The sequence below is a fragment of the Cyprinus carpio genome, unplaced genomic scaffold (genome assembly GCF_018340385.1).
Source record: "Cyprinus carpio isolate SPL01 unplaced genomic scaffold, ASM1834038v1 S000006503, whole genome shotgun sequence".
NCBI classification, from domain to species: Eukaryota; Metazoa; Chordata; class Actinopteri; order Cypriniformes; family Cyprinidae; genus Cyprinus; species Cyprinus carpio.
This window is the reverse complement of record NW_024879171.1, coordinates 363,478-386,125: the sequence shown is the minus strand read 5'-3', so window position 1 is coordinate 386,125 and position 22,648 is coordinate 363,478. Positions and strand designations below refer to the sequence as shown.

Below are 22,648 nucleotides of genomic sequence, written 5' to 3'. Positions count from 1 at the left end.
TGGAAAAAAATGTGCTGAAAAGCTTAAGAGAAATTATGACAGCAAAGTGAGGAGTTCTGTATTGCATAAGGGTGACTGGGTTCTCGTCAGGAATTTGACACCCAGGGGTGGAACAGGGAAGCTCCGAAATCACTGGGAGGATTGCGTTCACAAAGTTATCCGTCAGGTGGGAAAAGACATGCCCATATATGAAGTAATATCAGAACAAGGCAAAGCGAGAGGACGTAGGATACTGCATCGTAACCTGCTGTTGCCGTGTGACCATTTGCCACTGGAAATACAATTGAAACCAGCTAAAGCAAAAAGACAAATCACAGCATGGACCCGCAAAGGAAGGGAACAAAAACACCAAGAAGCAGACGATGAGGATAGTGATGAAGATGACTATGGATACTATCCACCCAGGGATCAGCTTTTCCCTGTAATACAGCCCAAGGTAGACACAGACAGTCAGGATGCTGACAAGGAAGCTGAACGACTTTCACAGGATGCTGAGCTTCAGCAACAGGACATTTGCCAACTGGAGCAGGATAGTGGAGATACACTGGCAGAGAGGGACACATCAGGACAACAGGAGATTATTGCTCAAGAGGACACTGCTCTGGAGGAGAGACCATCCGTAGTGCAGTCACCTGTTCAGAGTGGAACCCACTGTGGACATGAACAGCGAAACCAGCAACCAGTCAGGGAGAGACGGCCTCCAAGAGTCTTCACATATGACCAGCTGGGCAATCCTGGTTGTTACAGCGCTGAACTCACAAGTAACACCATGCAGTGGTACCCACCAGCACCTAATAGAGCCATGCAAGCGGCAAGTGCATGGATGACTCCAGTACAGCGCTTTGGCTACCAGCCTGTTTTGGTACCAGAGTACTGAACGTGTTAACACACTTACCCATTAACACATACACCATACACTCATTGATGGACTGTTGAACAATCTGAGTGTGAACACTACACACACACATTCATTCTTCACTCAGTGATGGACTGAGGGACAAGCCGAGTGCTAACATATACACTACACTCACCCCCTGTACTTTTGAATAAGCTGAGTGCTTGTATACAAACTGTTACAAAGGTGATCTGGTGACATCATATGTACTGTTTAACTGCCTTCACCATTACCCCTTTGTTGGTTGGGATGTCGAGGATGACATCTGTGTTGAAGGGGAGTATGTAAGGATGATAAAAATGATGTAATACTGATACATTGACTGCGTTGATATAAGTCAAAAGATACTTCAAATGGTCCATAAACAGGAGAAAGTTAAAATACACTTATGACCTGTAGAGCAGTAATCCTTTGCTTTTTGGGTAAAAGAGGCTGAAGAGATTAATAGGATAAAAAGACGATCTGTGTTTAAAATGCTGTTTTACTTACTTCTATAACATTTTGGGAAATGCACCTTAAATTACAATATGTAGTGTTTGCTTGTTTACATAAGTTTCACTTTCTTTTGTCGTAAGTTTAAGTACCAGTTTGTGGTCGATTGCTAATGCCTCGTTCAGTGAGGATCTGTTAACGATTGCTAATGTCTCGTTCAACACGTGTGGCTTACGTTCATCCATTACAACATTGGACTTGACTGAAGCTACATCGTGTCCGTGTTATACTTTCTATTTCCTCTTTTACAGGTAAGAACGAGGGCTGTAATATGTTTGAACGATTTATATATGTGCTTAATACTGTAAGGAACATGCGGGGAGTAAATGTTAATGATTGTAGTAATTTATGTAAGCGCATTTAGGAGACTAAACGTGAAGTGTTGTACTAGTTTAGCCCATGCTAGTTGTGTAGTACATGGTGTAGCACGTGGATTGAAGTTAAAGCGTGGCGGTAATAGAACACCGCAGCTGCCGTTTTCTCTGTGTGTATACGTTTTATATCATAGGGATAAGATAAAAGTGATATTGTTGAAGTTTAAGAGAAATGAGTGTTCAATGTGAAGAGGCAAGATAGTTTATCTGTTTAAGTGCAACGCTACTACTGAGGGTAAAATGTTAAGTGTATTCTGAATTAATGGCTATAAAACGGCAGTATTTAGCATTACAGAATATCTTCGATTGTGCTGTTTATTGTTTCTAAACACTTTACAGGGTAAAGTTAAATCTATTTTTGTTTAAATAATCTGTTTTATTAAATGTACTTTTCAAGGTTATTTTCCAATAATGTTTTAAGATGCTGTAAACATATTGTGTTATATTTTTGGCAACTCACTTTAAAGGTATTTTAGTAATATGGAGTTATAACTGACCAGTTGATATTTTTCCTAATTGTGTAGTTTCTTAGAGAGACATTATTATGTCGCGCAAAGGGAAAATAACATGTTTAAGTCTGATACTGTGTAAATATGTTGTTATGCTGTTCATGGTAAATACATTACAACATTGGACTTGACTGAAGCTACATCGTGTCCGTGTTGTACTTTCTAATTCCTCTTTTACAGAGGCGTAACATAAGCATCCACGTGAATCTCGCAGCCGGTAACCACCCTCATCAGAGAAAACAAAGCAGCAAGACTGTACTTCAAGACTGTTTTTTAAATGTTACTGTTCGCTTCGCACTGAGAGGAATAAGACATAATTCACCTCAATAAGACCGCTGAGAGGAATAAGATCTGGATTTCCTCAGAAAGAAGAACGAAGGCTTGACTCAGCAGAGATAAACATGAGTAAGTCTTCTTTATTATTAATCTACTTGTATTAGTTTTCATATAACTTGTACACATTTTACTAGTTAGACTTTTTCCAGACTATAATTCCTGACTAAATGTATAATCACGTGAAACATTATGAAGTTTCATTTACATAATCTCAATGTTTCACAATGCCAGAATTTTTTTTTTTTTTTATGATCTATAACATAGACAGCTATACGATATAAAAGTAATATGAGTTATAATGTTGTTAGCTTAATGTCAGTAAGAATGATTAGACAAAACTTTACTGTGATAGGCTATTCTCTGTTCAAAAATATAGCCATATATGTTTATAACTATATATATTGTATAGGTAAATACAATAATCATGTTAGAAACGATGCTGTTCTTTTAATTAATAAAAAAAATCATCTCTTTTCAAAATTAATAATAATAATAATAAATGTTTTTTGAGTAACAAATCAGAATATTAGAATGATTTCTGAAAGATTGTGTGACTGGAGTAATGATGCTAAAAATTCAGCTTCAAAAGTCAGCTTTGATTGTTCCTAATAAACTGTTTAACTGCATTGCAAGTGAATCTCAAGTTATTTTGTGGGATAATTAAATATATTCTAAATAAACTACAAACCTAAAAATATATTCATTTATTTTGTCCTCACATTCTTTCTTGTAACTCTTCCCTCTCAGTCACACACCTGACTGAAAGGATCATTATGTGGGTCTTTGTCTTCTCAGGTGTGAATCACACTAATATTCATGATAGTTAGAAATTTTAAATTAATCTATTGTTTTCTGTGAGTGAGTAAACAAGCTGATTTTCACATCATTTTGAAGCAAAAATTCTAGGCTACAAGCTCCAGGTTTGACAGTCTTGTGAACAAATTCTCTGTATGTGTTTTATGACCATATTTCAGTGACTTCAAAACTGTAGTTTTTTACTAACCACGCATAAACTTTGTTTTCTCAAAAACACAATCATGTACATGCATGCTATTTACATAATATTGTAGCACAGTTTGTACTGATTACAGTGAGATTAGACTTTAGCCATGTATCTATTTATAAGCAACTGAAAAAAGCACAAAAGTCAGGGGATGTCAAAATTTCTCCAGGCCCCCACCTTGTTTGTTTTCTTTATTTTATAAATGCACAAAGTTTTGTTGTTATCAAGTGTGTATACAAATAAAAGTAAACCCTTTACAGATTCGATTGATGTATTGCTCTTATCTGTACAATCAAAACTGAAAGTGTAATTTAAGTTCTTTTCGGTCTTATCAGAAGAATTTGCCTCAAAACGTGTATCCGAGTTAGCCGACTCCAGAGGGTTAAAATGACATTTAAAATTTTCAAAAAAACACAAGTGAAGAAGAAAAAGAAACAAAAAACACAAACACTTCAACTAAAACAAAAACCTTTTCATAAAAATAAACAAAACTGTGTAACGTTATGGAATAATATGTGGCCTGATGAAGAGGTAATAATTACAGTCAAGCTTTGGGGTGTTGATCGACTCCATCTACATTTTGATTATCATTCTGAATCCAATTCATGGTCTATTTTCAGCTTTTTTGTTCAAAATATTGTTTATTTCTTTATTTTTTTTATGTATGAAACTCACCCACATTCAAGAGAATCCATGAAGCTAGAATAAAATGTTATTGTTTACAAGCAGATACCCTGTTCTTTTTTAAAAAATTTTATTTACACATTAATACCTAAATAGGGACAAAGTAGTATACTTAAAGTATGATGTAAAGTTCACTGAAAGAAAACTTAAGAGTATACTTGCAGTAAACTAGTAGTTTACTAAGACTATAATTCAAAGAGTACTAAAATGCTACTACAAGTATTTAATTAGTAAACCATCAGTATACCTATAAGTTCACTTTAGTATAGTAGTAGTCCAAGCTAAAAAATATTGATGTAAACTAGTTGTGTTTACTACTGTTATACTTAAAGTATACTTAAAAGTATACTTTTATATACTAGAAATTGGGCCAATTTAGTTCCAATGAGTACTGAAAGAGTACACTTACAAGTATACTACTAGAACACTGATATTTGTATACTTGCTATATAAAGCATACTTAAAATATACTTGAACTTTACTTGAGTATACTTAAAATAAACTTGAAGTATACTACTTTTTGGTAAGGGAAAGAACAAAGAAAACTGCTAAACTCTGAAAAAAAGAGGTGTCTGCATAACCAGTGACACTCTAAAAGAATAATACAACCCTTAACGTCATGTGCTCCTTCATCAGATGTTTCTCTTTACTTTCAGCTATTTTCTTGGAGCTGGATGTTGCAGTGTTATTGATCTGCTGTCAGGACATGAAACATTTTCACACAGGTAAGAAACACATTCTGGTTTAGATCAGTGGTGTTGAGAAATAAAGCAGCAGACAATAGATGATTACATTGAGATCACATGCGTTTAAACTCATTCCAGCACAAGGTAGTGGCTACAATGAGAAGATGAATGAGTGACAATTATTAACTAACAGGTGACACACCTCACTTTCTGGCTTTTCAACTGTGTGTATTTTAAGCCACTCTATCTGTTTTTCTCATGGTGCATCACAGAAAAGTTGTTCTCCAAGCTTTCAAAATGGTCCCATACAATAGACCTTGTTCTTTTTACTCCGCTCATCTTACCACTTGTGGTAAGTCATGGCCTAGTGGTTAGAGAGTTTGATTCCTAACCCTAAGGTTGTGGGTTCGAGTCTCGGGCCGGCAATAGACTGAGGTGTCCTTGAGCAAAGCACAGAACCCCCAACTGCTCCCCGGGCGCTGCAGCATAAATGATACCCACTGCTCCGGGTGTGTGTGTGTGTGTGTGTTCACTGCTGTGTGTGTGCACTTTGGATGGGTTAAATGCAGAGCACGAATTCTGAGTATGAGTCACCATACTTGGCTGTACGTCACGTCACTTTCACTTTAAGATGTCATGCATGTCAAGGTGGCAAATTACTAGGGTTTTCAATTGATTTAAATGTTTTATATAAATAGATTGTACATAGCACCGTGTGTGTGTGTGTTTCATTCTCTTCCCGTGATCATGTCTGAGACTCTTTGTTCACTGAAAGCCATTATGTAATCAGAGGGTTTTCTGAAAAGAGATACTAGAAGATGACACTGTTTTATCCACTGCGGGGAAACTGGCTTCCATATTTGGGACAGATTTTTATAGAAATAATTGATTGGACACACAAAAAAAAAATAAATCATACAGAGACACCATCCATATTTATTATTATGCAAACTTGTTCCTACTGCAGAACCTGGGTTGTTGTGTAATTATTACTATTTATTAATTGATTTAATTAATCTCCGCTCATTTGATATGTTTGTGTATATATGTATATAACTTTCCTTTATTTATGTGAAAGGTGGATGTTACAGTGGAAAAAGTAAGCGATTGAGGATTGAAGCCATCTTTGATGCCTTGTCCTTGTTTTTTTGTTGTTGTTTTTTTTACATATAATAGGAAAAAGGTTTTTTTTTTTCTGCTATGGAAAAATGCATCAAATAGAAATGTTTAAAAATGGCTTGTTATTGAGGGGAGAAAAACTGGTATAGAAATTTTTTTTTCTTCTCTTTTCATATTATTACACTCTTTCTTCGGCAGTTCTTTTCAGCACATCATTTGATAACAGATGAGGTATATCAACAGTTATTTAGCTCTCAATACATCTGACGTTTGTCTGGTTATTTCTGCGTGTAGTATCCACGTCTGTTCAGTTTCGTGATTTTAGCGCGTGAACAGGACCTTTATTTTGCTGTGGCGATCTATGACGTCATTCGGCTGCGCGCGCTCCTGCTAATCTCCGAGTACGCTGAAGAGGTTTGTGTTTTTAAGCATTTAATGTGTATAAATCAATACATGGATATAACAGATACAGTCGATTTTATAGTTTTAAAAAGCGATATAAATGAAATTATTATTTTTGAATGTAGCTTCTTAATGTTTTCTCTAACATTAATGAACGTTATATTTCGTAAGTTAAGCACAGGAGTAACAGAAAAGGTTCGTCTCATTTCGCTCGCTATATGGTGAATCAGTTTATCGTTAACACGAATTTGGTCACTGGCACGTAGTTTTGGAGAAAGCGAGCTTTTGAAAATCCGAATCAATTGAACCAGTATGATTCACTGATTCGAATCTCTGAATCACGACTCCTGCTGCTCGAAACAGTGTAAAAACAGCAAGAACAAACATACAACTAATACAAACAACAGCGAATTTTTCAAAGTAGAATTTAATTAATATAATTAACTAGTCAGTTAATTCCAGATATAAGACCTTATTAAATATTATGGTTCTGTATAATTTACATTCATTTATTAATTTGTAGTGCTGGTTTTGATTGTTTATGTTTTTGGGCTAATCAGGCCATTGGCTGACTCCCTCACCAGTGTGCTGACTACTGAACTAGGGAGCTGATTGAGACGCACCCAGAGATTTAGTTTGAATTCATTTTTCTGTCTGTTAATGATTCTGATCTCAAACACACAGAGAAACTCCTGCTGAAGCACACTGTTATAAAGATGGAGTTTATTAAAGAGGAGAGTGAAGACGTGAAGATTGAAGAAACACTCAAACATGAAGATACTGAGACACAAACAGGTTGGTTTCTTTCTCAAAGCTGAAGTCACTCATTTGATCCTTATTAAAATACATGACAGACATGTTGAGACAAATACTGATGCTGCCTTCAAGTGCAGCTGACAAGACACTACTTTCGTTATGACAAGTCATGCATAAAATTGGGAAAAATGTTAGTCTAAACTAAGCAATCATTTTGTATAACATTAAACCCAATATCTACACTCGCCTAAAGGATTATTAGGAACACCTGTTCAATTTCTCATTAATGCAATTACCTAATCAACCAATCACATGGCAGTTGCTTCAATGCATTTAGGGGTGTGGTCCTGGTCAAGACAATCTCCTGAACTCCAAACTGAATGTCAGAATGGGAAAGAAAGGTGATTTAAGCAATTTTGAGCGTGGCATGGTTGTTGGTGCCAGACGGGCCGGTCTGAGTATTTCACAATCTGCTCAGTTAATGGGATTTTCACACGCACAACCATTTCTAGGGTTTACAAAGAATGGTGTGAAAAGGGAAAAACATCCAGTATGCGGCAGTCCTGTGGACGAAAATACCTTGTTGATGCTAGAGGTCAGAGGAGAATTGGCCGACTGATTCAAGTTGATAGAAGAGCAACTTTGACTGAAATAACCACTCATTACAACCGAGGTATGCAGCAAAGCACTTTGTGAAGCCACAACACGCACAACCTTGAGGCAGATGGGCTACAACAGCAGAAGACCCCACACCGGTACCACTCATCTCCACTACAAATAGGAAAAAGAGGCTACAATTTGCACGAGCTCACCAAAATTGGACAGATGAAGACTGGAAAAATGTTGCCTGGTCTGATGAGCCTGATTTCTGATGAGACATTCAGATGGTAGAGTCAGAATTTGGCGTAAACAGAATGAGAACATGGATCCATCATGCCTTGTTACCACTGTGCAGGCTGGTGGTGGTGGTGTAATGGTGTGGGATGTTTTCTTGGCACACTTTAGGCCCCTTAGTGCCAATTGGGCATTGTTTAAATGCCAAGCCTACCTGAGGATTGTTTCTGACCATGTCCATCCCTTTATGACCACCATGTACCCATCCTCTGATGGCTACTTCCATGTCACAAAGCTCGAATCATTTCAAATTGGTTTCTTGAACATGACAATGAGTTCACTGTACTAAAATGGTCCCCACAGTCACCAGATCTCAACCCAATAGAGCATATTTGGGATGTGGTGGAACGGGAGCTTCGTGCCCTGGATGTGCATCCCACAAATCTCCATCAACTGCAAGATGCTATCCTATCAATATGGGCCAACATTTCTAAAGAATGCTTTCAGCACCTTGTTGAATCAATGCCACGTAGAACTAAGGCAGTTCTGAAGGTGAAAGGGGGTCAAACACAGTATTAGTATGGTGTTCCTAATAATCCTTTAGGTGAGTGTACTTCTGCAATGAAAACCATTCAGTTTTATCACTTAATTGTACAACAGTATCCAACAAAAACATTTAATTTGCATAAAGCAAATGGTGAAAGGAGTTAAGTATTAGGGTTAGCCAAGTTTCCATCCAGTTTTTGCACTGTTTTGTTATCGACAAAGAGAATGTTTAAAAAAAAAACTTTGAGAAATTTGCTGTGTCCAGCCTTTTTCCATCCGACTTGCCTTTTACTGATAAAATGGTGAGCATGATGACGTCATCCCTAAAAAAAGAAAGTTTTGGAGTATTGCAAAAAAATTGCCCTTGAGCTGTTTCCATACATAATTTCACCTATTGCGCAAATTTTATTATATTAGATTATATAGGCTAGTAGCCTGTTCTTCATCCATTATATAGCCTATTATTAAACTGTATAGACCTACATAAAATTCCATGAGTTTTTTTTTTTTATACTTTGCTATAGACTATTTAGACACTTGATCTTCAAGCAATATTCATAAGCAATATTCATAAGCAGGTGCAGTTATTATTTTTCTGATTAACTTTTATTAGACTGTATTGGAAATAGTAATGTTTATTTCTGTTATTTTATTTCTCCTAACCAACAACCGACGGTCATTAAACCATTATTAACTGTTAACCAACAAGATTATGTTAAATTTCAATTAAATTAAATTTCAATTGATACATGGCTGTGACCCATTAAAAATACCTTAATTTGTTTTCCTGGGATTAATTTTATACTCGCCAAAAAAAAGCAGCATAAACAACAGAACGTGAGGACTCACATAGTCACGCACCTGCAGCGCTTCTGGGAACGAAGGACATTATAAAGCTATATATAAAAGAAATAAATAGGCCTTTATGCGAAATATATTTTTCGAAATAATTAATAAATTAACAAAACGAAATAAAAAAACTGTAGCAGCCTATATGCAGAATTTCGGTTCATTTTTGTGATGCTCTCTTGAGAAAACGGCATCCTGTTTGTTTCCTTTATTTTACAAAAGCAAAATGTTTGTCTTTATTGTGGATGTACACAAATAAAATAAATATTCAGGATAGTTTTATTCTTATATGACCACAAACGAACGAGTATTGTAGGCCTAAGTTGTTTCCACTTTTATAAGGAAAAAAGTCAAGCCTCACGCACGCAGTTAAGCATCACCTGGAAAACTTTCATCTTCAGAACAAAATGAATAAAATTTAACTTGCAACGTATTAAAGCACCATTAAGTTAAGATATGTATGTTTGAGAGAGAACGCATTTTTTTCTTATCATATATAAAATAATTTTAGAAAAAATAACATTAAAATGAAACAATAACATGAATATGATTTAATGCACTTTTGAACAACAGAGAAACTGTGCTTTAACAAGAGCAACACCACGAACACGGACGCTGCCTATAGGCTAATTCTGTCATGTGACACCACATTTATTTGCGTTAAAGCCCCTTTTCTCTGCAAAAAGTGTTTCCAAACATTTCAAGTATCGATGTAGAATTTATCCGCTAAAGTTAAACGGAAAAAGAGTGTCAAGACGTAAGAAATTTTATCGATAAATGGCATTTCCATCAGCTATATCGGTAAAAATTTTGAAGCGCTAAATATTTTTCCGCAAAAAATCCTTTGCTGGAAACCAGGCTTGTGACAGGTTCTATGTAACCTGGCTGGGAATCACTGCTATAGGCTACTGAATGTATTTCCCATTAAGTATTTATACTATGGCGGCCTGTCCAATGCTTCACGAATGAATCTGTCACTCCCGGTCAGGCAACCGCACTCCAGTCTACTGGTCAAATTTATCAACATTTCCTGTATCCTGCGTCAAACAGCCAGTGACACGCATCAGCACAGATGAGTAGCTCAGAGCGCTTTTGCTCATACATCTCCCAATAATGTCTTTGTAAGATGTTATTTAAATGCTGAAGATGAAATCTCTGTAGTTTCTTCTGTTTTTGAGGGAAAACTTTGCTGAAAAATCTGTTGCATACAGTCTACTACATGAGCAAACTCACTTCGCATGATGAGGAAAACCATGTAAACATTTTAACATGTTAAGTTTTGTTCATGAGTCAAAGATGAAAAGGGTGTTTCAAGCATCAAGAAAATAAAAGTGAAATACAGCTTTAAATTCACCCCCCCCCATACTTTAGAATGTGTCCTGTTTAACCTTATATTTTTCTGAACAAAATATAATTACAAACAAGGGGGGGGGTTTTGTTGGTTTTTTATCACATAGGACACACTAAAATGTCATTCAGTGTAACAATATTTATATAACAAATAATCTTATTAGGCATATTTAAAACAATGTCAAAACATTCCATATAAAAGAATAGCAGATTTCACAGCACAACTAACGATAACTAAAAAAAAATTAAAAAAATAAAAAATTGAGCGCAATGGAAGCATATAAAGAGAAAATAAAACTGGACCCAGAATCGAACCCTGTGGCACCCACAGGTGATTGGCATAGGGGATGATGAAAATTCTCCAATTTCTACAGATATGCTCCTATTTGATAGATAAGACTCAAACCAATCTAAAGCAGCATCACAAATGCCTGCCTCATAATTTAGTCTTTTTAACAAAATGCTGTGGTCCACAGTGTCAAAGGCTGCACTTAAGTCCAACAGAACAAGGACTGCACAGTTTCCAGAGTCAACTGACAACAGAATATCATTAGTCACTCTTAGTAGAGCAGACTCAGTACTGTGCTTAGTCTTAAAAGCAGACTGAAAAGGATCTACAATGTTGTTAGAAGTTAAGTATGGTATAAGTTGGAGTAACATCACTTTTTCCAGAACTTTGAACAAAAAAGGCAACTTAAAAATAGGTCTATAGTTGTGAAGTTCAGAGGAGTCTAGGTTTGTTTTTTTTCTTTTAGCAAGGGGTGAACCACAGCATGTTTTAAACAAGATGGAACAGTGCTGCTATGCAAAGAGGCGTTTATAATGAAAAGTATGCTAGGTAAAACAACATCCAATACCTCCTTGAATAGAATAGCAGGAATAATATCCAGAGAACATGTGGTTAATTTCATACTAGAAATCACAGCCAGAATATCAGAATTGGAAATAATCTGAAAAACCGACAGGCTAGATGAACTAATCTGTAAATTAAGACTGTTTTTGAGTAAAAGTGATACAATCTGAGACCAACAATCTTGTCTATGAAGAAGCTACAAAACTTCTCACACAGTACTATACTTGGAACTAAACTGGATACAGTTGGAGGATTTAACACAGAATTTAAAGTGGAAAACCGAGACTTTGGACAATGAGAATTTTTTGCAATCAAACTGGAAAAATAATTAGCTCTCTATAAAGAAACTGCTTCCTGATATTGGGACAGACTAGCTTGCAGAAGTTGGTAGGAAATTTGCAATTTATCCCGTTTCCATTTTCTTTCTGCCCTTCTACAAATTTTTCTTAAAGCTTTGATTTCCTCATTTAGCCAGGGCTGCTTATTTAGTTTGGTTTTCTTAACTTTAAAAGGAGCTACAGTGTTTAAAACTTCCAAACAGGAAGCATTAAAATTGGAAACCATATCCTCCACATCCAAGCCTTGTGATGCCAGAGTAGTACTATCTGCTGCAGAAACTAAAAACAGCTCCTTAAAATGCATAGAAGTAGATGAATTTAAGGGGCGAGCAAGAAAAGTAGAAGGCTGGTATACAGAACTGCAAGAAGTAATATCACTATCAAACACAACAGGCCGATGATCGGACAAACCAGAGTCTCTTACATCAATGGCTTTGATGGAGAAGCCTGAGGATAGCACAAGATCAAGTGTGTGTCCTAACTTGTGAGTAGGGCCAGATACCGACTGCATGAGATTAAAAGAGTCAATAAGATGTACAAACTCTTTTACAAGAGGCTTTGAAGGACAACACAGATGTATATTAAAATCACCAACAATCAAGAGGTTTTAACTTCTTGTGACTATATCCGATAAAAAACTCTGAGAAATCAAAGGTAGTCCCCTGCACAAATCCTCCCAGCACGACAACAGCAGCAAGAACAGCCAAGCAACCAAAATCCCTGAGTTAATAACGACAGAGGAGAAAACAAATCTGCGCCGACCCTGTGTTCCAACACAGGGCGAACCAGACCAGTCGTTCTTCTATCCAATGTAAGTTGTTAGTAACAGCGGTAACTTCCTGGTAACTTTTAAAAATTTTAGAAATTTAACCGGAGAGTAGTGGCAGACAAAACACACAGCGTACACTCAACCGGAAGTGGAAAAGAGCGTAAGCGTAAGCGGCGCAGCAAAAATAGACTCTGGACTGAAATGATCGCGACACTGCCGCTTCTGCTCTGCTCTGCTTGCGGTGTGAATTCTCTAATCTGTTAACATGGGCGCTGGATAAAATACGCTCTGCTTATGCGTGCGGTGTGAAACCGGCCGGAAGGAGAAGTGAGAGTAGAAAAGTCAGAAGTAGAAGTGCCAGGTACTCATTTTTATACATATGGTACGATCTGATAATAAAAGGGTAAGTCCCTACATCCTGAGCTCATCGGGTAACAGAGGTCATAGTGACGTTACAGCATTAATGTTGGGGAAGTCATGGCCTAGTGGTTAGAAAGTTTGACTCCTAACCCTAAGGTTGTGGGTTCAAGTCTCGGTCCGGCAATACCATGACTGAGGTGTCCTTGAGCAAGGCACCGAACCCCCAACTGCTCCCCGGGCGCCGAATGTGTGTTCATTGCTTTGTGTGTGCACTTTGGATGGGTTAAATGCAGAACACCAATTCTGAGTATGGGTCACCATACCTGGCTGTATGTCATGTCACTTTCACTTTTTTTTTTTTTGCACCTAAGTTGCAAAACTTACACAGACATTGTGGTTTTAGGCACCTTTGTACCCAAAATAAGCTAGACAAGCTATATTGCTTGAGATGTTGCAGAAACATCTTGTACCTTGTTTTTAGAGAAAAACATCAACTCGTATTTCTTGTGATACCACCCAAAGATAAGATATGACATAGATTTTCTGAAGTGACAAGAAAACAGGAAGGCACATCTGTCCTAACCCAAAAATTGCTGACACAAGAAATGGATCTTTAGAGCAAAGATAAGAAAAATAAGCTTGAGCAGCATTCTTAGTATGCCATACACAGATTAATACTAAAATCATAGGATACATGAATACTGTAAAACAGATATCTATATATTGGATATGAATATACTGACAAGTAATAATACTTGTCAGTGTTGTCACTTTCATTTGCACCAAAGCAGGAGAAACTGATTCACACTTATGCATCCTAACTAGACAGATTGATATCCCTGACATTTAACTGACTCTGTGTTTTTCTGTGATGATTAGGTGTTCCCTTAGTTTTAGCCTCAGATGTCACACCCACGACCGCTGGCTGAACGTCTGATGCATATGGCACACAAAAGTGGAAACACTTCAGGAGTTTCGAGGTCGTCATCGTATTGGTTAGATTATACTAACTTTCCACCTGGAAACAAAGGCCGCTTTTCCATCGAAAATACCTGGAACAATTTGTCCCAGGAACTTTTTTTTTCCTGCAGACTTGCTGCTGTCTGTGTTTCCATCGTGGTCTAAAGTACCGAGAAGATTAGGCTAATAGTCTGGTGACGTAGGTCACCACGTGTTTCTCAATGCCAAGAATGCAAATTTCAGGCTTGCGTCCACAGAGGTTTGGATTTCGCAAATTCAACTCTATACAAAGGGGCTAAAGATGCCGTGGTGCCAAACCCCCTTGCGAAAAAGAAAGCCGTCGTGTTTACAACTGTGAAGACAAGCGCTTATCAGGATCAACTAAATGCGGCATAAAATATATAAAATACGTCTAAGAGATTTACTCACCGGTCTGTAATTGTGATGACATTTCCACGCCCCGAAACGTGATGCTGAATTGAAAAGAACTGTGATTAGTTGTTTGACATGTCGGTCAAATGGCCTCATGGGTGGGCCTTGGCCAATGAAAGCAGCCATGGATTCCAGTGTTCCCATAATTTTTTGAGCAGTGTATAAATCTGAGTATTGTGGTCAAAATTATGAAATCGAATCATAATGTCCCCCAGGGTAAGCATAATCAAGGAGAAAACCACAGGACCTAATGCTGAGCCCTGTGGCACACCATACTTGGGTTTGATGAGATATTTCTTTATATACAGTACAAGTGGTAGCAATCTGAAAGACAGAACCTAATGTAATAGCTCTAGAAGAAATATGTAACTTTAGTAAGAAGTTTCTGTGCTATGGTGGGGCTTAAATCCTGACTGAAATTCAGTTTTTCTGCAAAACTGTGTATAGTAGAAATTTTATACATGAATCACACAATTGTAATTGTTCTATAGTTCTCATGAGTCAGGTGATAAAGGGGTTTTGTTGGACTATAGTTGTTTTTTTGTTTGTTTGTTTTTATTTTTTTTTGGGGGGGGGGGGATATTGAGAAGAGATTCTTCTGTTTCAGTAACTTATTTTCTATAGGGTCTAGCATTCATGTTCTTGGTTTGGATGCTTTATGTTGGTTTGGATTTCTGTTGCTTTGTGTAGTTAGACTGTGTTTAACTTGTATTTATTTATTTATTTTTTACTTTAGGCCTGATGGTGTTGAATGAGGAGAGTCAAGAACTGAATGAAAGAGAAGAGAAAACTCAGTATGAGAAACATGATTTCATGGTTGGAGAAAAATCCACAAAGACTGAAAAGAATTCCTCACAAAAAAGAGGACATAAAACCAAATCCAAGAGTTATTTCACTTGCCATCAGTGTGGAAAGAGTTTTAATCTAAAACAAAACCTTGAAGTCCATATGAGAGTTCACACTGGAGAGAAGCCATTCACATGCCAAGAGTGTGGAAAGCTTTTCAGTCAGAAAGGAAACCTTAAAAAACACATGATAATTCACACCGGAGAAAGGCTGTGCACCTGTCAACAGTGTGGAAAGAGCTTCACAGCAGAACTGAACCTCAAGTATCACATGAGAATTCACACTGGAGAAAACACTTTCATCTGCCAAGAATGTGGTAGAAGTTTCACTCAAAAACATAGCCTCAAATTTCATATGAGAATTCACACCGGAGAGAAGCCCTACACTTGCACTCAGTGCGGAAAGAGTTTTGCTCAGAAAAACACCCTTAATTACCACATGAATACTCACAATGGAGAGAGATCTTTCACCTGCCAACAGTGTGGAAAAAGTTTCGCTCACAAACATAGTCTTAAAGTCCACATGAGAATTCACTCTGGAGAGAAACCTTACACTTGCACTCAGTGCGGAAAGAGTTTTGCTCAGAAAAACACCCTTAATTACCACATGAAAAGTCACACTGGAGAGAAATTGTTCACATGTGATCAGTGTGAAAAGAGTTTCACAACAGAAGTAAACCTTGGGTATCACATGAACATACACACTGGAGAGAAGCCGTTCAAATGTGATCAGTGTGGAAAGAGGTTCACACGTAAAATAAGCCTTAGTAACCACATGAGGAATCACTCAGGAGAGAAATGCTTTATATGTCTTCAGTGTGGAAAAAGTTTCAGTCATAAAAGTAGCCTCAACACTCACACGAGACTTCACACTGGAGAGTACTCCTGCAAACTATGTGGGAAGAGCTTCTCTCAAATAGGAATTCTTAAGATTCACATGAGAATTTGCACAGGAGAGAAGCCATTCATATGTGCGGAAAATGATTAACACGAAAGGAAAACCACACGAGGATTCACGCAAGGGATTTATGTCATCGGTGTGACACAGAGAAGCAGTTAAACAGTTAAAGTAAACCCTTAAACTTGCATCAGAGTTTACACCAGAAAATGTGCTTCTGTGTGAAATTAAGGCAACTTTTACACTTCAGCTGAACATGGACCCAATCTGAATGTCCACCTTCACCCTGCCCAGCCATATCACCCTGCAGCCCAAGACTGGTTGCCCACTGAAGCTAAGCAGGGTTGAGCCTGGTCAGTACCCGGATAAAGGAGTGCCAGTTAGGATGATTTCAGGGGCCAGGTGAGGGAGAAGGGGCACATTTTTTTACGGAGGGGGAGCCGAGTCAAGATGATGTTCAGGGGACCCAGAAACTATAGCGATGCCCTTGTGTGGGTCCTAATGCCCCAGTATAGTGATGGAGACACTGTACTGTCAACAAGCACCATCCTTTGGGTGAGATGTTAAACCGTGGTCTTTTTATTTATACAGTGTATTTAATTGTATTTATATAATTCGTCTTGTCAAGAGTCCTGAAATTATTGACAGCAAATGCTGCCAACACAGTAGGGAAAAAAAGTGTCACAGAGAAAATAAAAATGTACAAAAATTGTATTTCTTATTTTTATTCGTCTTTTTTTTAGTAACATTTACAACAATAGGGAAAAGTGTCACAGAGAAAATAAAAATGTAGGTTATATAGAAATATCCTATCTATTTTTATTCGTCTTGTCAAAATACTAAATTCGTTTAACATTTTGCTGTCGCAGAGATAAATAAATAAATAAATACGCTATGACGTCTGTCATTTAAAATGATATGCTAAGCAAAACCAAGTTGAACTTCCTTCAAGGACAGTGCATCCACACTTTGCTCCATCTTTATTCTGCTCCGTCACTCATCGACAACCTGCCTGTTCTGTCTGAGGGCCCTATATTTACCACCGGTAGGCTACAGCCTGCTCTGAGCATCATTATTCACATGCTGCGCACAGACCTCGCAAATAAAATGCGTGACTCAGAAAGCGCGTGTAAACCCTGATCGAAATGTTATGCGATCAGCGTCTCCATGTCCGGAGGTATTTGAGCCCTACAAACAAGCCTGCACTGGCCCTTTACGGGCTCACCTAGGGCTAGCGCAGGACCCCTGAGAATTTGCTCATTGGCAAAGCATTGACCTCTTAGCGCTGGCCCTGCACGGATAGTCCTCACTTAGCCCGCACTATTAATCTACAACAATACATCTGTTTCACTTTAAATACTTTTCAGCTACTATAACTTAAGTCTTTGGGAAAAACAGTTATTATACATATGAAATGGATGCAATCACCACATGACTAATGTCTGTATTGTCAAAAATGTACAGTAGTCAAAGGGATTTCAAATCAATGGATTTATTAAATACAAAATAGAAAACATTAAATTCAGGATAATACAGGTAATTTAACACTCTGAAAGGGACTACAAATTATCTGTACAAAATAACACAAATTAACATAAAATAAATAATACCAAAGCTGTGGGCCTTGCCTGGGCAAGCCCGCACTGGGCCTGTTTAGGTTTGGTGTGGGCTGGCCCTAGCCCACTGTGCCCGCTAAAAGCCAGCATGGGCCCCGCAGGGACATGTGTGCAGGGAGTGTAATGTAAATGCAATCCAGCCATCGTGTCTGCATTCGCAGCTTGACATCACACAAAGCCTGCCCCCTCTCTCCCAAACTGTCAAAAGAGAGACGGAGAACACCAGGCTGTTGCGTGCTAGTGAGAATCTTTTGAGCTCTTTCTGAAACGCGGAAAAGTTTAGGTGTGCTCTGATTGGCCAGCTATCCAGTGCGTTGTGTTTGGCAGAAAACCTCCAGCGTGTGACAGAAATGTTACAAATGTTAATTCACCAAAAAAAAAAGAAAATTCTGTCATTAATTACTCACCGAGTAATTATGAAGCTATGAGAATACTTTTTTGCGTAAAAAACAAACAAAAATAATGACTTTATTCCACATTTTCATCTCTAGCGCGTCACTTTGGACACGCGTTCACGACAACACCATAACATGAATGTGTGGCAGCGCTGGCGCTGACACAGATCCAGCGTGATGACTTCATAACGCCGGATCTGGGTCAGCGCCGCCACACGCTTGCTTCATGATACTGTCGTGAACGTGCATCCACAGGTGACGTAGCTTCATAACTTTACAGTTGAACCACTGATGTCACATTTTATAAATGCACAGTTGACATGACATGTGACATACGTGACATACAGCCAAGTATGGTGACCCATACTCAGAATTTGTGCTCTGCATTTAACCCATCCAAAGTGCACACACACAGCAGTGAACACACACACACCATGAACACACACCCGGAGCAGTGGGTATCATTTATGCTGTGGCACCCGGGAAGCAGTTGGGGGTTCGGTGCCTTGCTCAGTCGGCACCTCAGTCGTGGTATTGCCGTCCCGAGACTCGAACCCACAATCTTAGGGTTAGGAGTCAAACTCTCTAACCACTAGGCCACAACTTCAACCATAGGCTCATCAACCATAACTCCTTCAAAAACAGCTAGAAACTATGGAGTTGTGATTGATGATAAGCTAAATTTCTCAGACCACATTGCTAAAACTGCCTGGTCCTGCAGATTTGCTTTATACAACATTAGCAAGATCAGGCCCTTTCTTTAAGAACATGCAACATCAATTTGATTGAATTTTAAATTGTTCATCAATTTGCACTGGCTACCAGTAACTGCTCACATAAAATTCAAGGCATTAATGATTGCCTACAAAACCACCACTGGCTCTGCACCCCTTTAGCTAAATTCATTACTTAAGAGTTATGTGCCCTCTATAAGCTTGTGTTCTGCAAGTGAACAAGATATTATTGTGCCATCTCAAAGAGGCACAAAATCACTTTCACTGACTTTCATTAACCGTTCCTGTCAGGGCTCAGGTTTGATCTGTCTCTTTCTCCTGGAGGAGCCTTTGTTTTTGTTTCTGTTTGCTTTGAATTAGCCCGGTTGTGTATGCGTTCACAGCTGTTTGTCATTTCCTCATTTATTTTTTCCTTATTTAAATCTCATGTTTTCTCTTAGTCTTTGCCAGTGTGTTTTGTTGTTAACGCTTTTTATGCATTTCATGTTTTGGTTCATCAGTTATAGTTTTGTATTTTTTTTTTCAGTTTTTCTTTTTTCTGCCCAGTTATTGCAACTGCTGTCTGGACTGTCAATGCTCCTTGGCCAGTGGTCTGTTCATCTGGACTTTTGGATTTTTGCTCTGGATTATTATCTAGATTTGTGGATCTCTTTGAATCTGCCTGGACTATCATCTTTAACCCTCTGGAGTCTAACGGTATTTTTGAGGCCTGGAGAAGTTTTGTCATGCCCTGACATTTGTGCTTTTTTCAGTTTCTTATAAATATCTAAATGGCTAAAGTCTAATCTCACTGTAATCAGCACAAACTAGGCTATAATAATATGTGAGCAGCATGTATGTACATGATTGTGTTTTTGAGAAAAAAAAAATGTTATGCGTGGTTAGTGGAAAAACTAAAAATGTTAAATCACTTGAATAAGGCAATAAAAACACATATAGAACATTGGTTCCCGGGACTTTTGAGAACTGGAGCTTGTAGCCTAGAATTTTTCTTTTTAAATGATGTGAAAATCATCTTGTTTACTCACTTACAGAAAACAATATATTGATTTAAATTTTCTAAGACACTTTCTGTTGGTAAAAGTCATATGCGAGTAGGCGTCAACTATCTTGAATTCACACCTGAGAAGACAAAGACCCACATAATGAGCTGCATAATGAGCCATTCAGTCAGCTGTGTCACTGAGAGGGATGAGTTACAAGAAAGAATGTGAGGACAAAATAAATGTATATAAATTTATGTTTGTAGTTTATTTAGAATATATTTAATTATCCCACAACATAATTTAATATTCACTTGTGAGTGCAGTTAAACAGTTTATTAGGAACAATCAAAGCTGACTTTCAAACTGAATTTTTTGCATCATTACTCCAGTCACACAATCCTTCAGAAATCCTTTTAACAATCTTATTTTCTACAAAAAAAAAAATTATAATTTTATTTTTATCATTATTATTATTATTATTATTATTATTAATGTTGAAAAGAGCTGAGAATATTTTTTTCAGGTTTTTTAGGGGGGATAAATTGAAAGAACAGCATTGTTTATTACATTTGTTACAGTTACATTTATTTGTTACATTTATATTATTTACATCAAGCTTTTGAATGGTATAGTAGTGTATATTGTTATTGAAACTTCATAATATTTCACTTGATTATACATTTATAGTTTGGAAAAAGTATTTGGAAAAAGTCTAACTAGTAAAATGTTTACACGTTATGTGAATACTAGTACAAGTATATAAATAAATAAATAAGAGACTTACTCATGTTTATGATCTCTGCTGAATAAAGTGCTTCATTCTTTTTTTCTGAGGAAATCCAAATCTCAAATCCTCAACCACATCACATCTTTTTGGGGTGAATTATGTCTTATTCCTCTCATCGCGAAGCAAACAGTAAAATAAAAAAAAAACTTGAAGAACAATCAGAACAGTCTCGCTGCGTTGTCTTCTGTTGTGTGGGCGTATTCAAAAGCCGCGCGCTTCAGTGAAACATTTGAATCTGAAAGGCGCGTTCAGTGAGGGTGGCGTGGTCGCATTAGAAGATAATGAAGGGAGACGTGAAAAACGGACATCGCGTTGTTTTCATATGGATTACTTTATCACAGAATATTTGTTTTTGGCAGCACTTGTTTAGTTTAAAAGTAGACATGTCAGGCTTTCTATAGATATCTCTCTCATGTCTCTGTGTTGAGTATTCACTGAGTTACAGTTCATTTTAATGACGCGTTTGAAAATGAAGATCAGCGCAGACAAAGGCTGCAGACAGCACTCCTTGTTTGTTATCTTTATTTTATAAGTGCACAAAGTTTTGTTTTTATTATGTCTGTATACAAAAAAAAGTAGACCCTTTACAGATTCGATTGATGTATTGCTCTTATCTGTACGATCAAAACTGAAAGTGTAATTTAAGTTCTTTTCAGGGTTATCAGGAGAAAATACCCCAAAACGCGTGTACGCGTTAATTGACTTCAGAGGGTTAATGACCATCGCCTGTTTCTGACTACCGCTCGCCTGGAACGTATCTGTTTGGACTCTGATGTCTTCTATTGAGTTCTTGGATTGTGGATCTGGAATTCAGCAGTTCGATTTATTATCACTGAATAAAACTCTTGTTGCATTTCTACTGCATTTAGGTTTTTCATTTCAGCGAAACCTGACATAACACACTGGCCATTATGGACCCAGCAGTAGAAGCTCAGCTCCGAGCTGCCGTTGAACATCAGGGAGCGATGTTGAATCATCAGGCTGAGGAACTTTCACATGCTCGTCACACCATGGATGCCTTGGTTGCACGAGTTACTGAGCTCTCGGACAAGTTACGCTATCTTCAGCCCGTCGATCTCAATGTTTCGTCTGCAGCACCCCAACAGGCCACTGGTCATGAGCCATGTATTAATAACCCTCCTATTTAGGCTGGTGAACCAACTAATTGTCATTCATTTCTTATTCAGTGTGAAGTAGTTTTTTCACTTCAACCCCAGACTTATGCATTAGACAGATCCAGAGTGGCTTACGTGATTTCTCTTCTGGCTGGATGCGCCCGCGACTGGGGTATTGCCATATGGGACTCGCGCTCTTTGTGCTGTGATGATTTTAAATCATTCAAAGCCAAGATGATAAAAGTATTTGACAGATCCGTGTTTGGCAAAGAGGCTTCCCGGCAATTGGCTTCACTGCATCAAGGCAAGAGGTCATTTGCTGATTATTCTATTGAATATAAGACTCTTGCAGCTACAAGTGAGTGGAACTCAGCGGCTCTGGTGGCTTGTTTTTTGGTTGGATTAGTGGCGGATGTTAAGGACGAGATCTACGCACGTGACCCTCCGGACCTGCTTGACAATATTATTGATCTCACTATTCGTTTGGATTCCCGTATGTAATTGAGGCGTAAAGTTCGGGGAAATACCAGCTGGATGCGGCCAGAACCGTCTGTTTCCTCCTCTGCTTTCCGAGCTCCTGAATCGTCTGACCTTGAGCCTATGCAGCTGGGGAGAATGCGACTTTTAAAGGGGCTTTTATTTATATTGTGGCGGTCATGGTCATATTGCAGCCATCTGTCCGTTAAAAGCCAACGCACACCAGTAAACAGGAGAATTCTGGCGGG

General features: G+C 37.9%; 1 protein-coding gene across 3 annotated transcripts in view; it reads left to right on the top strand.

The window, feature by feature from the left end:
• Positions 1–6,982: 6,982 nt before the first annotated feature.
• Positions 6,983–22,648, top strand: part of LOC122143760 (gastrula zinc finger protein XlCGF8.2DB-like) — a 28,568-nt gene continuing 12,902 nt past the window's right edge. For 2 of the 3 annotated variants that reach the window (XR_006159363.1, XR_006159364.1), the window contains exons 1-2: positions 6,983–7,295; positions 15,284–16,845. Coding sequence is in view for 1 of the 3 variants with exons in the window: in XM_042754379.1 (XP_042610313.1) it covers positions 7,217–7,295; positions 15,284–16,380 (1,176 nt within the window). In the remaining 2 variants the exon portion in view is untranslated. Of the gene's footprint in view, positions 7,296–15,283; positions 17,005–22,648 lie in introns of those variants that run through there. The other variant, XM_042754379.1, reaches the window with a different exon arrangement.